Genomic DNA, 18696 nt, shown 5'->3' with positions numbered 1-18696 from the left:
TAATATGCGCTTTTATTGAGTTTGTATCATAATTTATTCCGGCGTATCAGCAATGAAGTACAATATTTTTAACCAGTTATTTCTGTAACAAAACTATACGCACAAAACAAATATAATTTTGGAGCAACATTCACTTCCAAAGGAAAAAATGTTGGCTTAATGCGACAGGTGTTGCCATAATACATAGAGAAGAAATAATACATTAAATGTGAAGTACCGTAGGATCACGCAAGGAAATCCATTGTATGAATATATGGGTGGCGCTGTACAACAAAAAGAATATTGCCGTGTGGCAAACAATTACCTAGATTGGGAGAGAAAGTTTAGACCAGCCTGGCAGACCGTAATTCACATGACTCGCTACAGTTCTTTATGGTGATCTTCAGAGTTGCTACTAACTACAAATAGCCGTCAGACACCAAATGAGTTATACACGTGACTGATACATGCAACTGCACAAACATTCGATCGGTCTAAAGAAACAAAAAGTACAAACTTACCATCATCTAACTGCAGGGTTTCCTCCTCATCAGTTTCAACTGGTTCTACTGGCTCGTGACGTGGGCTTTTCTCAGCTTCGCTCGAAGCTGGTTCATCTTCAGTGGGCGGTTCCTCGAGAGGTTTGCTTTGCGCCTCCTCAGGCTCTACAAATCCAACAGAACAGCTTTCACCAAATGCATACTAGAAAATATCTGGTTTTAAAAAAATAAGTATTTACAGAGTCTTTAAACCAAAGGCAAACAAAATCTTAACTACGTCAGAGCGAGTCCAACGATACTTCACAGCAACTTATAGACGATATTACGCCAAGATCTGCCTTCCCAACATCCCACAAGTACTTTGGACTCGGGTTCCATATGCAACTAAATTGCTGAAACGGTTGTATAGCAATAAGCATTGCTAATGTAAAAACAAAAGAAAACAGAAGCAGACAACTCCTACTAATAGTGTCTGCCATGTGAGATTATATACAGTTTGCCAAAGAACCATGGACAATGGAATAAATACAGTGACTACAGTAAGTGGTAGCAAGGAATACCAACTCACCAGGAATATCTATTGTTTTCTCATATCCGGCATCACCCTCAGGGCTGTCGGGACTTGTAGCGTTTCTATTTTTTGTTTTAGTAGTATTAGACTTGGTAGAATTATTCAGGGTTGGTGGCTTTTTCGGAGTCCACAATTTAGCTTTATTAAGAAGGTACTTTATCTCTCTGTCTAAAGCAGCTATTTTTATCGCCACATCTTCTTTATTAAAAGCTGGTGTTTCAGTCGGCAACTTTCCCTTCTGTTCAGCCTTCATGGTCTCCATCCATTCCTTTGACTCTGCCAGATAACATAAGCGCATTCCATAATTTGGATAAGCAATTACCCATGCATACGATGAATGGTATGCGCAAACTTAGAGCGATATCACAAAGCCAGAGATGAATATCTTCAAAACCCCAGATATAATATACGATAGTGAAGTTGTAACAATGCTAGCACAAACACGAGTAAATATTTGTAGAGCATCATGGGTAGAGCGAGTAGAGACAATCAAACTGCTGAGTGAGCAACAGTCCGTACAACTCCGTCATTTATAGGCTATCATTGTACATACATGTACATGTAAGTATGAGAAGTTCATGAATCTAAATTGATAAAGTAGTAAGTCACAAATAAGCAATATACCCTAGCGTGTTGAAAATAAAACATTTCCTACGACTCCAAAAGCCTTTAGGAATTATGAGCACTGCTTTCAGAAAAAAATTGATTGTTTTACCAGAAGGAGAAATAGAATTTTGAAGAAGATGAATCCAGTTTTCAGAAAATAATATTTCAAAGCTTTTAATAAAAATGGACTAGTGACAAGAAGGGTAGATAAACAGCACTACTACATGTACTAAAAACAGAAGCTGAGTGCGGTTGCCACATTCAATCGCTGTCCTTGTTTTATCCTTATATTTATCTTATCAGATATAAAAGACAAGATGAGTGGTGAGAAAAAGCATATGTCATCCCGAGAGATCACAATTCTAGCCACGTCAGTAGAAGATAGAGTCAACCTTCTTTTCCTACTGCGGTACACAAAACAGCCACGGTGATACCCTCAATTCATCACCACACAGACCTTACCATTATATATTTTCTCTAGTGTAGCCAGCTCCACTTGTGTGAATGGCCCATCTCCATCTGGAGCGATCAAGGAATAGTTTTTCATGCTGGCCAGCATGTACTTGGTGTGATTGAGTGTAGACTTGAGAGCATCCATGGCCTGGGGGCGGTCTCTGTGCCCGGCCACTCTCTCATACAGAAACTTAACCAGCTTCTTTGCTTCAGCCAGCTTGTCTTCAAAGTCCTATAAAATGTTACGTCCATAAACTACAATCATGTGTGTAGCATCCGAATGCTCAAGACATCGGACAGTCTTTGTGAATGATCAATGTGATGAATGTAATGAATTATATGATATGACACAGAAATTATTTTGGCTTCTTCGGTTTTAAGATGACAAATGATATGAATGCCAACAGATAAGGAAAGGTGCTCTTCAAACAGGGGAGTATTCCGAACATCCAATATTTTTCACGGCTTATATGTGGCCGATGCTATTTTAGTACAAGAGTATCTAGTAAAGTACAAGTCAGACTCGTCCCCTCCTGAACACCCTATCATCCAAAACTATAGACCTAACAGTAGTTAGGGTAAGTGGTATAGAAAGGTAATAGAGACATGGGATGCCACATCTCATGGCTGATTCACTGGCAGATTATGAGCTCAAGCGTTACGGAGAGCCGCTGGTAAGTTGGCTGATGTAGTCCCACCCTTTTATCTCTTATGTGGTTAGTAATGACAAGGTAAGGGTAGAACCAACCAAATATTTGAAGAATGAAGCCAATGATTGTTGAGAATTGACGAACACAGTCATAGATATAAACAAATGATTATTTTTGTATCAATAAATAATAATAGTCAATACCTATGAGACCAGAATATATAAGAGGGGAATACTGTGGTCAGAGATAAGGTATCATCAACATTGAATCAGCTATACGACCTCCAGTGTTTCTCTAGGGATGCAAGTGCCTGCTGAGTAACAACTTATCACTCTATGAATCACTCTATAAACTGTTAAGCTGTGTATTTCTCCAATGGTCTTCACGCAGAAATATGTGTGAAAATCATGCCATCAAAAATCAGCTACCGCAGATTAATTCTTTTTAAAGCCTCTAACTTCCACAAATAAATAAATCTACCTTCTCACACCATAAAACCTCAACATAACAATATATTAGGCCATAAACTGCTTGATCAAGTGAGGTTACCTTTAAATTACAAAGAGATACGAGTTCACATTCAGTAACACTTTCAGTGCATGTACAGTTATATTACGTTTGTATATGTCGCTATCATTATAAACACTACTTGGCCACAAGATTTTCATATTTTAGTCATTACTAATCAATGCTACTAGTTTATGTTTTCAACAGTGTTAGATTCATGTGAAGATTATTTTTATTCTATTGCTGGTGCTGAGTGGTGGAGAAGAGTAACTTGTCATACAGTAACAACTCCAGTTGCGCTAGTTGCTTGTTACCTGGTGAAACGATGAAGCTTTTATAACAGATCCGTTAGAGCGACACAACTTCAATTAAGAATTAACAAACATTACGAGGAAAAGACAGACCAACCTAGTACATGGACATTAGAACCATATTCTTACTCCATGTACCACTCTATATCGGACACTTACAGACAGGCCAGATGAAGAAGCTCACCTTCAAGGGAGTGTCAAAAGGTGACTCGTCATACCAGTCAATAATAAGAGTTAGCTTCTCTCTGATCTCTTCCCGTTCCTCTTCTGTTGAACACAGCTCGAACTCCTCTTCATACAACTTATTTTTAACCTCATAACTGAAGGACTCGAGATTGTTTTTCACAGCAGCCAACTTCATCTTTTCCTCATCCTTCTTTGTGAGTTCTATCAACCTACAACCAGATATTCGCCGTATAAGACCCTACAGAGGTAAGTAAACTACTGCATGTGTAGCCAAACAACATATGCATGCAAAATTGCGTTTGAAAGACTCACATTTCCCGAGATGCTTTGATGTGTTCCGAGTCAGGCTGCTGACTGTCCAATACTTTGATTTTAGAGCTGATGCTCCGCTTAATAGTCACTGGTTTCGTCTCGGCTTTTGTGGCATTGGAGGCCGTTGCGTTATCCTTCGTATCAAGCTAAATCAACATAGATACAAATCCGTTGAAAGAATAAGGTGGTAAGACATTGAATTGATATAACCAAACTGTCATCCAGACGAACCAAATATATTGTGAAAAAGCATTGTTGGGGCTATGCACCTTTGTATCTGCTGTGGTATTTGTTTGTTCACTAGCTTCCCCGCTACTCCCATCTGCTTCCTTCTCCTTCGCCTTCTCAGCGCTAGGTTGTTCATTGTCTTCTTCTTTGTTAATATTAGAGTTGTCCTTCTCTACATCTTCAACTTTTTTATCCTCACTTGGATCATCCCGATGCTCAGAGTCACTGCTGTCAGATGCAACCTTTTCATCTGTTCCTTCAGAAGAATCCTACATAAAAAACAATTAAGGTACAAATGGGTCAGAGAAATACTTGTTTCTGCTAAATTTAGATTTGGCTAGCTACAGTAGGATTATGATATAGCTAGGGGCAACTGAAGTAGGATTATGATATAGCTAGGAGCAACTAAAGTAGGTTTATGACAGAAAATGCATTCTTAGATACCAACCTTTTCCTCAGATGTTTCAGAACTTGAAGAGCCAAAAAAATTGCTGATAGTACTGCTCAACTCTACAAAAGTTTACCAAAGGATATGCATTATCAAACATACAACAACAAGCATGGAAAATGTCATGGTTAGCATGTACATCATCAGGTGATACTATATAAACTACAGAGTAGACCACAGGCAGTATGTATATCCTCAGATAATACTTTATAAACTACAGAATAGACCAGTCAGTATGTATATCATCAGATGATACTATATAAACTACAGAATAGACCGCAGGCAGTATGCATATCATCAGATGATACTATATAAACTACAGAATAAACCACAGTCAGTATGTATATCATCAGATGATCCTATATAAACTACAGAATAGACCACAGTCAGTATGCATATCATCAGGTGATACTATATAAACTACAGACTAGACCAGTCAGTATGCATATCATCAGGTGATACTATATAAACTACAGACTAGACCAGTCAGTATGTACATCATCAGATGATACTATATAAACTACAGAATAGACCACAGGCAGTATGTATATCATCAGATGATACTATATAAACTACAGAGTAGACCAGTTAGTATGTATAGCATGAGGTAGTATAATAGAAAGTACAAGTATGGTGATGGTGAGCTTGAGAGTAACAGTAATGACATTCATAGAGGAGATAAGTTCTAACTTACTCGAAAAAGTTGTTTCTTCTGAAGCTGGATTGGGCTTTCGTTCAAATACAATTTCAACCTACAGTTATACAGACAGACAAGTTGCCTAAATCTGAAAAACATTGATCTTTACTGAAGTCCAAATTTAGGAAAACTTTCACATAAGCACGTCTTATTTGTTTATTTTAACTAAGGGTATCTACACGCTAGACAACTTGCATGTTATTCATTATTCATACATACTAGCAGGGAACGAGTATCAAGTGCTCCTTTATCTAAATCTACTGTACTTACTCTACTTACTGTACTTACCACACTAATAGCTAGTTTATGGATTACTTGACTTACTCAATTCAACTGCTCACATACCTTGTACAAAATCCACAGCCAGACAGGCCAACAAAAAGAGCAGATGAGCTATTCTTACTCATATGCATTTTGAAGGACCAAATTTACTGTCATATGACTGATAGCTAAAGCTTTGAAAAAGTGCATAGAGAATAACAAAATTTTAAAGAAAAACTGAAAAACTCCAATGAGGAAAACCACAATAACAAAAAACTTGAATACCAGCATACCATGAGAAAATACAGAGCCCTTTCAGCTGTAGCAAGACTAATTCAAAAACTTATTTAAAGATGTTTAGCAGAGGTCTGATGAATTATATACTAGTAGAGAACATAACAATCAGCTGCAATGATATTACTACAGCAGAAATTCATGCCATTTTTGTAAGCGGTGCACCTTACAAAGCGGAAGCAGATCAGTGACTGACTATGATTTAGTTGAATTTGTAAAACGTCATTTATTGCATTGAGGAAGTAAGATGAGAATAGTGCACATATTGTGGTTCTGAAATTACCGTAGTCTACTGAAAAATACAAGCAAGAGGATGAAGAGACAGTAATATCACCGTTTTAAGAAATTCTTAGCCTTGCGAGCAACAAATATCTCCGGAACACAATCGAGGGACATGACTATTGCACAACATTAAGTAATATACATTAATATATGTTACTGTTCCTTAAATACCGCTACCACATGTTACACACAATGGAACAACAGCTCATCTAAGTCTATTCACATATTAATAGAAGAGAGCTGTGTCTAGAGATAGTGCTGACTGCTGCAGCACCATAACAGCAACCTTATGTACGAGCAATAAAACATTAGTTTTGATCTCTTATACTGTACTTTTCGGACTATTAGCCGCTACTTTTTTCTGATGATTTAAGCCAAGCGGCTTATATAAGGGTGCGGCTATTCTGCGGCTTTTTCTTTCACCGCTAGGGCGCATTAACTGGAATCTCCGGTTATTGCGCCTCTAGCGGTGAAAGAAAACACGAAACAATGCCTGACGGTACTGTTCCATTAGGCACTAGGTTAAAAAGCGTGGGCTAATACGAAACAGTGCCGTTAGGCACTGTTCCGCTTTAAACAGCCAAGTTGCCGCCGCTTTAAAAAGCACCGTCCTAAGTTCTGCGGCCTATGCAAAGGTGCAGCCTATGTATTGTTTTATTCTCATTTTTGGAAAATAAAGCAGATGCGGCTTATATAGGGGTGCGGTTTATAGTCCAAAAGGTATGGTATGTTTATCTTATATGTTTCCTCTTATATGTTTCCATATGCACAGGCATTAAATCCAAGAGGCGAAACAGACAACTAACATGAGAGACATGTGATAAAAACTCACATGCAAGGAGAGTAGGGACTAAAGCTTACATTGTCAAGAAGCAGCAAGCCACTTTCATCCATAACAAAGTGGGCCTTAACGCCTTTACTCTCCGTGAAGTTATCGACATGTTTGTCTAGCTGCTCTTTAACACCCTCCAACTCCACCATACTCAAAGATTCCTTTCCAAATGCTCTGCAACAACATAGCATTCCAATCACAGATGCCTACTCTGCAGCGAGGTCTGATAACAGCAAACTGAAGGCAACATGGAACCGTGTACTTACTGATGATCAAAAGAAGAGAGGAAGGATATATCCCCATAGTTGACATCAAAGTTGAAGTCATCTGTGTGCTTATTAAAGGTCATGACCTTCTTCTGCGGATATGGATTAAACCTGGAAAAAAGAGTTCTCTTCACAGACCTGGTTGTGTCTGTTCCATCTTCATCCATCACCGCTCTTTCAAACTGAACCTAAATCAACATTAGTTAGCATATAGAACCAACACCATAAAGCAATGGCAACAACTGACAACTCCGCTGTGATGCGCACTGCAACTCCCAATTCAGTATGAGAAAAGTTAGACTGACATTAAAACTGTGCTGTTGCATACCTGAATTGGGTAAACATTAGCATCTTTAACCGCGAAGGTTTTCACCCTGAAGCCAGTGCTAAGGTAAGCAGCTTGGTAAACGGCACCTAAGGCAGCCGCCTCATCAGTGTTGATGCTCTTGCCAAGCTCCTTGCGACGCACAGTCTTGAGCAACATTTCCTGAACTTTAGGAATACGTGTAGCGCCTCCCATAAGTATGACTTCATTTATCTCAGCCTGCATTACGATAATATCATGGTGAATACACATATCATAACTGTATGATAATACCATGGTGAATACACATATCATAACTGTATGATAATACCATGGTGAATACACATATCATAGTTGTATGATAATATCATGGTGAATACACATATCATTGCTGTATGATAATATCATGGTGAATACACATATCATAACTGTATGATAATATCATGGTGAATACACATATCATTGCTGTATGATAGTATAATGGTGCATACACATATCATAGTTTTATGATAATGCCAATCAAATACAGTCAAATCTCTATTTATGGACACCTCAACATTTGAAGTTTCCATGTTCAAAATAAAACTTTACACCTAAAGTAGTGTGACTACCAGCAACATTTATTAAAAAGCTATCATAGGTTTGTATGCTGTTGAGGGAATTAAACGAATTACAAGGTTCTTCTTATAGGTACGGAGATTATACAGACGGGGTTTTAGCATACAGAGCCAATCATAGACTGAAGTAACTTGACCTGCAGAGGTCTGTCTATATCATAGTCCATATACATACCATAAACATATGACAAAAGCATGATGCACACGTATATTAGTGCTGTGATACATGGTACACATAATAATATGATATTATGAGGCATACACATACCATAGTAATCTCAGATCCTTGCAGAGCCTGTTGAACTGGTGCAGCAATTCTTTCAAAGATGTCAGCAGACATAGATTCTAATTCTTTTCTTGTCACCTTTACCTTGAAGTCTTCATCATCCATAAGATTTTCTACCTGCAGACAGCGCACCCAGTCTAGAGATGATGAGCTATATATAGCCTGACAACCAGCTTATGTTTAGTAGCTAACATGATCTTCTCTTATTACAGTTATCAGCAAAACGTTATAAAAAAATTAACTCACCGATGAGAGTAATCAATCGCTTTTTAAAGCGAGTTGAACAAGTCAAACCAACATACCTTCACGAATCAAAGATGTGGATAACAAGAAACTCACTTGAGCATATGTATCCGCGTTAGCGCTGAGAATCTTCTTCACCCTCTCTGCTTCTTTGTGTAGTTTAGCCATGGATCTCGGGTTCTTCAGCACATCATTGGCTGACTTTTTTACTCCATTGAATTGTTTCGCCAGGTGGTCCCTAAGCCTAATAGTAATCTCCAAAGCACCAAGGCTACGGTCAAAGCCAACTCCCCTAACTGTGACTTGAGGGTTGGTCTCCACAACCGAACCAACCTTCATCTTTACCACCTACAGATTAGCATACAGTTGCTAACACTATAAAAATGCAAAAGCCATCACAAAGCATGCCTTCGCGCAACCTTGGAGACAACGATTTCTTTTTGGAAGGCATTTGAATTCCAACACTGTATACTGAAGAGCAGATTTGCTCTATGAAAATGTATTAGAGATGTTAGCATAAAATAACCACAAGAACTGCTTGAAGCTGTAAGCTGTCAAAATTTGTTGCAATATTGCACCTTACAATAAATGTAACTGGCTTGTTAGTTAACCCAAAATGAAGATGAGATAAATGCCAAGGATATAGAAGGCGCATCCTCGCGCTTTAGAAGGACACAAGAACGTGCAAGAAGACCAAGTCGTGTTACCATGTCATTGTGAATAACAAAACGAGCGAGTAGACACACGCCTAAAACAAGGTCCGTGACTGACCTGGTAACTGACGATGGACACAGTTGTGCTTGTTGATCCCATATCAAAGAACATATAATTTTGGGCGGTACTGTTAAACTCTTTACGTCTGAATATCCCATAGTTAAGAGCAACTAAAACAGATTCAACCAGAATCATGTGCAAGCTAAAAAGAAGCAGTAGAAGGGTCTCTACCTTACAGCATCTACCATCAGCTTTTAGCAGTTTGACGGCAACACACAAGTCTTACCGGCAGCATGGTTATTCATGAGCTGAAGCACTTTTATGCCAGCAAGTTCAGCTGACCTCTTTAAGGCTCTTCTCTCAGCTTGATTGAAGTGAGCTGGACAGAGAATCACTGCGTCGGAAACCTTTTGCTCAGCAAATACGGAGGCGTAACGCTTGGCAGACTCCATTACCATAGCGAGGAGTTCCTCGACAGAGTACTTGGTGCCACTACAGCAATTCGAACAAATGAAACACACTGGCCTCATTTAGACTCCTTTTAATATTATTAGAGCTACACCAGCCATTGCTAGAAGAAGAACAAGGAGAGTTCATCTCCCAGCACAAAAGCCTTTATTTTCTGCATGTCAAAACAAACTGAATGGAGAAAATTTAACAATTCGCCAGAACCTTATCAAAAACCTACATTGAAGAATACCAATATAATTATAAAAAATTTTGTCCCGGCAGATATTACAATGTCAAGAAGTGGAGATGAATGGGTCCAACGTGCTAAACACATTCTAAACTTGTTTTTAATATTATCAACCATCTTAACTATTGCTTTATGAACTTTGCACCAATTATGATAGTTGAAAGTGCAGCTATTCTACAGCTTCAGGTTATAGTCCACAGTTTCAGTTTCGCTTGACAGTTGCCATTCAAGCGATTAGTCAAAGCTGGGGGCAGTATAGAGTAAGAGCGTGTACCAAGGTGTGATGAAAAGACACTCTAGCATGTGATTTAAAAACAACCAATGAATTCCGATCCTCTTTCGCACCCTATAGAGTGTATATATTAATGCATAGCGTTAAGAAACCAGCCATCTTGGCAACATTTAATTGAGAAGTTGTGTGAACAGAACAAAAACAAGCACATAAAACAGGTGATAAAAGAAATCAGCAGCCAACGAGTCAAAGGTTCGTAAAACTGGTGTATATAAAGCTGTTCACTTTTTCAGTTTCACTTTTTTGACTGCACATATAGAGAAGATAACTCCAAACATTGCCTATTGCTAGCAGTCACTACTATATACACTATAGTATATTGCATGAGCAATAAGGCCTAGCCTAACTATAATGGTGATCACAAAAAAGAATACAGAACATACTCAGGATGCTCAAAAGTGATTGTAGCACGTTCTGTATCATCCTCCATTTTGTAATAAGGAAATCTTTTATAAAACTGCTGTACAACTGGATTACTAGTATTCTTTGCAAGCAGCTCTCTCAAATAGATATATGCAGAAGATGGAAACCGGGTGGCCTGCAACAGTTAAAAAACTGAATCGCATTTAAATATAAAGCTGATAAAACGCATACATGTCCAATGGAATCATTGCAGTTATATTTTGGAAATAGTTTTCGTTATCGCCCAGAAAACAACGAGCGTGTAATAATGATATTCCAGCAATAGACACCGAGATTAATGACCATAAACAGATCTACGCTCACCAACAAACATAGCACTGAAATGCAGCTCTGAATGACCAAACTAAAATGAGGTAAATGCAGAAAATTAAAAAATTGTCACTGTCTAACATCACAACCAAAACATCGTTATGTATTGCTGCTGGCACTAACAGTTCTACTATAAGAAATTAAAGTTTTATCAAATAAAAGAATTTTAACTAAAAATATAATTATTGGAAGCTCCTGTACCTAAATACGCATCTAATATTTCCTTTTTTACCACAATGAAACAAGAAACAACTAAAAGCATGTAAAAAATATATTCTTATTTAAACAAGCTTGTTTTGTATAAGATTTCACCTAACATGTTTATTCAAAAGAATTGACCATTAAAACAGTTTGTATAATAAGAAGAAATTAACATCTTGTCAGCTTTGAGATTGCAATGATCATTTAACGAGTAAACTAAATATTTTTGTAACTCAGGCTGTAGCTGGGTTAGACTGGAGTTATATACTTATTTTTCATTGTGATTCCCTGAGAGAGCCACACAGTTCTTGTTTCAAGGCACAACGACCAGCAGTATTTCTGTGTATAAATGAAGGCCACACATTTGGTAAAAATGAAAAAATCTATGGCATTAGCTACCGACATACAATCAAAAATCTACATCCGTGTATTTTTCAACTTGCAGCAAATGGCAAAGGTCTTTCCAGTTCACTTTGGTACCCTTATCTAATCCACTGATGGTAACAGAAAATGATATCTCTGTGCTTAGACCTACTGGGTATAAGCCTAGCATATTTAAAACACTTCATAAAAAGTTTTTGTGACAGTCTAAAGAGTTCATGCGCACAAATGAGTGAACTCAAAAGATTGAAATTTCAACCTTAGCGGCTGAAAGTCTTGCATATAGTCAGTCAGCTATCTACCGTTCATGGGGTTGCAAGATTATTCAGATCTCAGTACAGGCTGAAATTTAGCCTGAAATGAGCTTTTCCTTCTTGTGATACATCTACATTCTTCAAGATGTTCGAATACTTAGCCGCTGTTCATTTATACCGACTGCAGCTACTTATGAAGTAACCAACAATTTAGGGCAGCATTAAGTGTATTATGCCAATTACGCTGCTATACAGTTGAGCACCTGCTTCTATTCTAAGTCGGTTAATTCTCTGAAATAATGACCTTGTTGAGACTTCCTCCGCACAAGTCTTGCCTTGCTTAAAACTACTAGCGCACTTGAGCACCCTGCTATGACCTTGACATCTCTTCCTACATTTTAATTCCATGGTCACCCGACCTCGCAAACTTATTTGATGAAAACTTAAGTATTGCAACTTGTTATGAAGTAATCTTCGAAAAGGTCTGTCATAGTTAAATGGCCTCAGACATATTTTAATAGACGGTAGCATAGGTGACAGTATACCAAAATTTTAGAACAGAGAAGAGCTTAAATTGAAAAAAACACAGGTCTGCAGGTAGAACCCCGACCAACTTATTGTTTACTTATTTACATACACATTACTGACCGTATTCATCGCAGCATTGGCAAACTCTCTGTCTCCACCCTGTCTCATAGCCACTACCATGGAGGTTTTTCTTGACGATTCTCTGCCAAATCCAACAAATATAGTCATAAGATGCATTAAAACGAAGCTTGCAAAATGTAATAGGATCGTGCGTCGATTAGCTATTTAAACAGAAATTTATTTTTAAAGAAGTTACAAAATGAAGTGTGCCTTATTGCAAGGTCTCAAGAACATACATCACTCACATTGAACACTCATTTCATGTACCTTTAAGTATTCATAAAAAGTTACAGCAAGCTTATAGAACTAAGAAGCAAAAACAATTTCAGTTTTACATGTACCAGACATTTATTTCCAGTCTGTTAAATAATCTTCTCTAGGTTTGAAACTGCAATACAACTTGCTGCCTCATTTCAACACTGTGTTTACAATAATTAAAAGAGGTGCAACTGAAAAATGTTGCAAGCTGCAGAAAGTAACAGCATTTTCATCTACAGATTTACACCAATGGTAGATTACTACTTGCTTTCCACAGTTTGTCAAACGCATTTATTCAAGGTGCTGACGATCCACAAATATAATAAAAATTGTGCAAATTTGAGTTACATACGGGTTTTAGAAATGTTGTAACGTAAGCATTACGCAGCAGGAATGAGTGCAACAGTTCCATATATTCTGTAATGATAAATAACTGACAAACTCGGTGTGGTAACAAAACACCTGATGAGCAGGAGATATGAAAAATGACATGGCCATTAATATGCACTTAAACATGGCCATTAATACGCACTTAAACAAGGGTAAGTAAAAAACATCCAAATAAATGGCCGAAAGTTAAAATAAATTTCGCTGATCCAAATGTTTTGCATGGTATTTTGTAAATGTCTGAATTCGCCATAACCACAGATATTGTAAGACTAACTGAAAAAGAAAGGATAGAATGCAAAAACTCACACAGAGCACACGAATGAAATACAACTTACGTATTTAAAACAATTTCCATAGGCACTCCCGGTTTGACCAGTCCTATCTTCATAAATTCATTGCCAAGATCAATAGACATGACAGCAAGTGAAGCTACAAAGTAATTGTAGCCAATTCATAGCTAGAAGCACTCGCAGTATGCCAATCTAAATAACATGATAGTCTCAGAACTTTTGTATTTTGATGATAAAATTGTCTGATGAAATGAGCAATGGTAGTGAAATAATTACCAGTGTGAGATACTGCCATGAATATCAGTAATAATTGCACTCCGATGCTAAACACTCCCGCTTGGCCCATGGTTATAGTACTATATGGTGGCGCTCTCTAAAAGAAAAGTAGTATTAAAACGTGATAATAAGGTAATTTTGAGGTTGAAAAGTTCCATAAACGCTGTGCCAGGCTTTGGCAAAAGTGAAGAGAAAAACTCTGGCTAACATAAAAATGATGTGGCTTTATCAATTCATTAAAGCTATATTTTGTTCAAACAATCTTAAAACCAATGCTTTTACATGAGGCCAATTGAATTATTCCTAAAATAAAAACTGTTCTTTGAATCCAAAGGCAGTTTGTTTAAACCATCAAAAACCAAAAAGGGAAACTTTTTAGGCCTATCTTAACTGTAGGAATGACCTACATGTCTTTTATTGGTTTCCGTTGAGATTCCATCATTTTCAGTTGAAGTTTATAAAGTTGTCTTCTAGTACCAACCAATAAACGATATTCATGTGTTATCAAGTCCTAAATATTGGCAAAATATTCATCTATTAATTACTGTATGAAATGATCATCTGAAGGGCATTACTAATGAACAAGTTAAAAGAATGAAAACGCGATTCCATCTCAAAAATGTGAAGATGGAATAACCAATCAGCATGGGACTCAGCAATCGAAATGCAAAAATAGAACTTGATCTTTCGACTGATCAATACAATGATAATTCAGATGATGATAGCAATGTAAACTCTGAAGACTTTGAATATGTAAAGAAAAATGATGGTTATGGTAGTTTGGATAATGGTAATGCTATATCTATTAGTGCTGTTGTTGCGCATATTAGGAGATTGCCTCCTAATAGCAACTTCATCACAAGCAATACCCATGCCACTTGCTCTAATACAGCAGTTACTACTACAGCGGGATCGGAAGATAGAGCACATGCAGCCACACAGGTTTTTTATGGTTGGAAAATGTCACTGATTTAGATGGTGACAAGCCTCCATAACTCCATAATCTTTCCTCTCACTCAGGGCCCAACTCAATACCACTTGGTGGTACTCCACGGATAGAGTATTTTGATTATTTCTTTGATTAGTACTTTGATTACTTTTGACTGAGCAAACTGAAAATAATTTGTGGAAGCTTATAGTTGCAGAATCTAACAAGCACTATGAGTATACACATGCAAAGATGGGAATTCTGCAACAACGGTCTAAACTGAATTTACGAGAAAGTGCTACAGTGGGACGTCTAAGGGTATTCGTCGGAACGTGTTTAAACAAGGGTTTGTGGAAAGCTCAAAACAATGCAGCTTACTTTGATAAAAAGTATCACAGCCAAAACTATCTGGTATTTCGAGAGACAATGAACGAGGACACTTTCAGACTCATGCTCAGATTTTTACATGTTTTTGACAGCGCTAGTCCATAGTCAAACAGAAGTTGTAATCCTCAAAACAAGTTTAGGAATGGTCTGGAACATTTGACAGCTAGGTGGCAACGAGGTTATGATCTCTCCAAAGTAATCTCAATAGATGAAACAATCTTGGGATTAAAAGGTTATCACTGTCTAGTCAGGCCGCATAAAAAACATCACAGGTGGAGCCCAAAGGAGTCCAATTTTGCGACTCAAAGACAAGATATGTACACAACACTGTCTATCATACATCATACATTAAAGTATCTAGCAAAGAGTAGCCATTTGATGTCTGTAACAAATTTCTAGAAAATTGCTATGACAAATAACACCTTTAGTTGTTGATAACTATTACACTAGCAGAGTTCTCTGTGAAGAAATGCTCAAAAAGCCAATATACTTGACTGGCACAGTACACGCAGGCCGCTGAAGTCTGCCTGATGGTATCACTGCTAATCTGTCAGCCAAAGGTGACATGAAAGTAATGAGAAATGGCTAGATATTGGCATTGTCTTGGGTTGATAAGTTTACATATACTATCATTAATACATCAATTGCCCCAAAACCAAATCTCAAGCATTGACTTATGGGATATTTCAAAAAGCATTGCTGATCAACTGCAAGCATGTAGTAAAGTACATTTCACGATGAGAACGACTCAATTTTTAATGTTAGGTAAGCACTGGCAAGGTGCCCCACCAACTTTTAATACACAAATTGAAGGCTTACAGATTTGATACAGGTACCCTCAAATGGATAGAAGCGTGGCTCAGAAACAGAGCTTCTGTAGTTCAAGTGAATGGTTATACATCACATAATTTTAGTATTAAATCAGGAGTACCTCAGGGCTCAGTGCTGGGACCCCTATTGTTTATTCTTTACATCGATGACTTGCCACTCTGTGTGAAAGACGCTGACTGTCGACTGTATGCCGATGATACTCTGCTGTGCATGGATTTGACAAACACCAGCCAGCTGGCTTTGCAGACTAACGTTACAGCATTACAGCATTGGGCCACACAGTGGGGCATGACATTTAATCCAGAAAAGTGTATCCACATGCAGGTGGGCAGATCGACACCAGATTTTGAACTTTTTATGAACGGAATTTTTATACCACAGGCGAATGGTCTGAAATATTTGGGGGTTTTCATACAAAGCGACATCAAGTGGCACGAGCATATTTTAAACATTACTAAGAAAAGTAATAAGGCACTCGGACTTATCCGACGCTGCCTTTTTAATGCAAGCATATCAACAAAAATTGTCGCCTATAACACAATTGTTCGACCATTACTCGAATATGCCTGTCAGGTATGGTCACCGCACGCAAAAGGCTTAACTGACAAATTAGAAACAATTCAAAGACGGGGGGTTCGATGGATTTTCAGACTCGGGCCTATGGATAGTGTCACAGAGTGCATGCGTGTAAATAACATCCAAGAACTAAAAGATAGAAGAGAAGATTTGGATTTGAAATTTTTAAAAAGAATTGAGTTTGGTCTATATGAACTAGACCTCAATAACTATATCTCTTTTAACCCATCCCACCAAACCCGTCATGGAGTAGTCCACCCACATTTTAGGATAGACCAATATAAGCACTCTTTTTATAATAGAATGGCACCGAATGTTGTGGGTCAGGGCGTTGATGACTCCCTCAGTTTTTAATACGATCTTAGTGTTGCAACAAATTAGGTTTTAGCGTTCTTATCAATCATTTTATCTCAAATTTTATGTTCATATAATGCCCTCGGGCGTATTGGACAGATTCGAATATATATATATACTGGCACCTACAGGCTGACTATCAATAAATTTAGTAGAATCAGGATTAAATTTCTGAAAAATACCAAAAAGAAAAATGTATCCATACAGCATCATAATGATCAGGCACATAAATAAGATCCTAAATAAATATATGGCTATAACCGGACTTGTAATACAAATCAGTTGATCCCGTGATTTCAAACAGGTAACTAAAACTGAAATAACTAAAAGGCTGTAGCTCTTAAACATACGAACTGAAAACTGAGCATTCTAAGTGAAAATACTGTCAAGAAATTACTACCCCTTTAATGCAGGCTCAAATTTTGAAAATTAAAGCTGATAATTTAATCAAATTCGATTAGCTTTTTATACCTTCTATTTTATAACTTTATACCTTCTATTTTATACCAATCGAATATACGAGTATAAATTAAATGCTAGTTTTGGCTTTTTGTACCACTCTGCAGCTCATAAAATATGTCTTCACTACCTTATACTGATAATATAGAGGTCCCAATGAAATAAGAAAACGTTAAAGATGAATCAGCGTATGAATGAAAATTATCGGAGAAACCCTTTCATAGTTGAAAAACGGGAATGTGGCATACAGTGATTGGCCAATCACCTCTTAGAGATACACGTGCAGCTGTTGGGAAATACGCTAAATGTCAAACTTAAACTCCCTTCAGAAATGTCGTACTCAATTATTGTTAATAGGCTCGAACAAGGGTCACATATTAGTACCTCCAGAGACGGCAATCAACAGAAGCAACATAATAATACGGTATGTATTGGTACTGTTGGAGTTTCGCGGCGTGATTATATAGGGCAGGATAACTCCAAGTATAATATCTAGCCGTACAAAGCAGCAGAAGAATAACGCTCGTTACTCTGCTTCATAGCATTTGCTTTGTACCTATACAGACTATAAGGTACAAATATATACTTTAGAAAAAAAATTTCAAAAAAGATCGATAGCTGAAGCATTCACTAGTTATAGCTGCCATATGCAACCAATGATGTACAACTCCCACATATCGTTGATGGTGGTTTATATCATTGATGCAGCCTATTCAAATAATTTTACTACTTTGTCTGCAATTAACTATGTTGAAACCTATATTATTACAACAAAGATGAGTGGAACCTATAATTCTAAACGCCGTAAATCACTTTAACATATAATAAACTAAAACGTATTAAGGAACAGTGCATCATATTCTAACTGCATCACAAATGTATCTGCTGTACCTTACTTTATGGACTACATACAGTAATGACCATGTTTATAACAGATAAGGCTACAACAACATGGTATCACGTTGAAGCCATGAAAATATGAAACACATGTACAGTGCATGCAAGCTTGATATTAAATGTACAAAGCATCCTGACATGTACTGTACAGTGCTTTATGACTTATGTTCTTCATATCCTGCTCTGTAACTTTCATCCACTTTTGTTAAACATTGTTGATGCCTTACATTTAGTCCGCTGCCCACCATTACGCACCAACAATGGCTAAATACCAAAGGATAGCAGAACTAGTAGGATG

The 18696-nt window shown here is 37.4% G+C and overlaps 1 protein-coding gene across 1 annotated transcript; it reads right to left on the bottom strand.

Annotated features, from left to right (window-relative positions):
• Positions 1 to 21: 21 nt before the first annotated feature.
• LOC137393055 (hypoxia up-regulated protein 1-like) lies at positions 22 to 17728 on the bottom strand. Its single transcript, XM_068079447.1, has 21 exons — positions 17632 to 17728; positions 13967 to 14063; positions 13736 to 13829; positions 12753 to 12834; positions 10920 to 11074; positions 9834 to 10039; positions 9605 to 9717; positions 8930 to 9181; positions 8573 to 8707; positions 7712 to 7927; positions 7384 to 7571; positions 7147 to 7291; positions 5446 to 5503; positions 4752 to 4813; positions 4345 to 4572; positions 4076 to 4221; positions 3762 to 3972; positions 2119 to 2341; positions 1048 to 1326; positions 501 to 644; positions 22 to 398 (listed from the first exon to the last, which is right to left on the bottom strand). The coding sequence occupies exons 2-21, from the start codon at positions 14034 to 14036 to the stop codon at positions 361 to 363; spliced, it is 3045 nt and encodes a 1014-aa protein (XP_067935548.1). The 5' UTR covers positions 14037 to 14063; positions 17632 to 17728; the 3' UTR covers positions 22 to 360.
• Between the last annotated feature and the right edge of the window lie 968 nt (positions 17729 to 18696).

The sequence above is a fragment of the Watersipora subatra genome, chromosome 1 (genome assembly GCF_963576615.1).
Source record: "Watersipora subatra chromosome 1, tzWatSuba1.1, whole genome shotgun sequence".
Lineage (NCBI taxonomy): Eukaryota > Metazoa > Bryozoa > Gymnolaemata > Cheilostomatida > Watersiporidae > Watersipora > Watersipora subatra.
The sequence above is the reverse complement of the archived record's forward strand: the minus strand, read 5'-3'. Positions and strand labels throughout refer to the sequence as shown.

Excerpts from the sequence above, each read along its gene's own strand:
- LOC137393055 (XM_068079447.1), bottom strand. The coding sequence starts at position 14,036 with ATGGGCCAAGCGGGAGTGTTTAGCATCGGAGTGCAATTATTACTGATA. Across the intron at positions 10,040-10,919 it reads ATCACTTTTGAGCATCCTGA|TGGCACCAAGTACTCTGTCG; the intron begins GTATGTTCTGTA and ends GAATTGCTGTAG. Across the intron at positions 645-1,047 it reads GAAAACAATAGATATTCCTG|AGCCTGAGGAGGCGCAAAGC; the intron begins GTGAGTTGGTAT and ends TTGGATTTGTAG.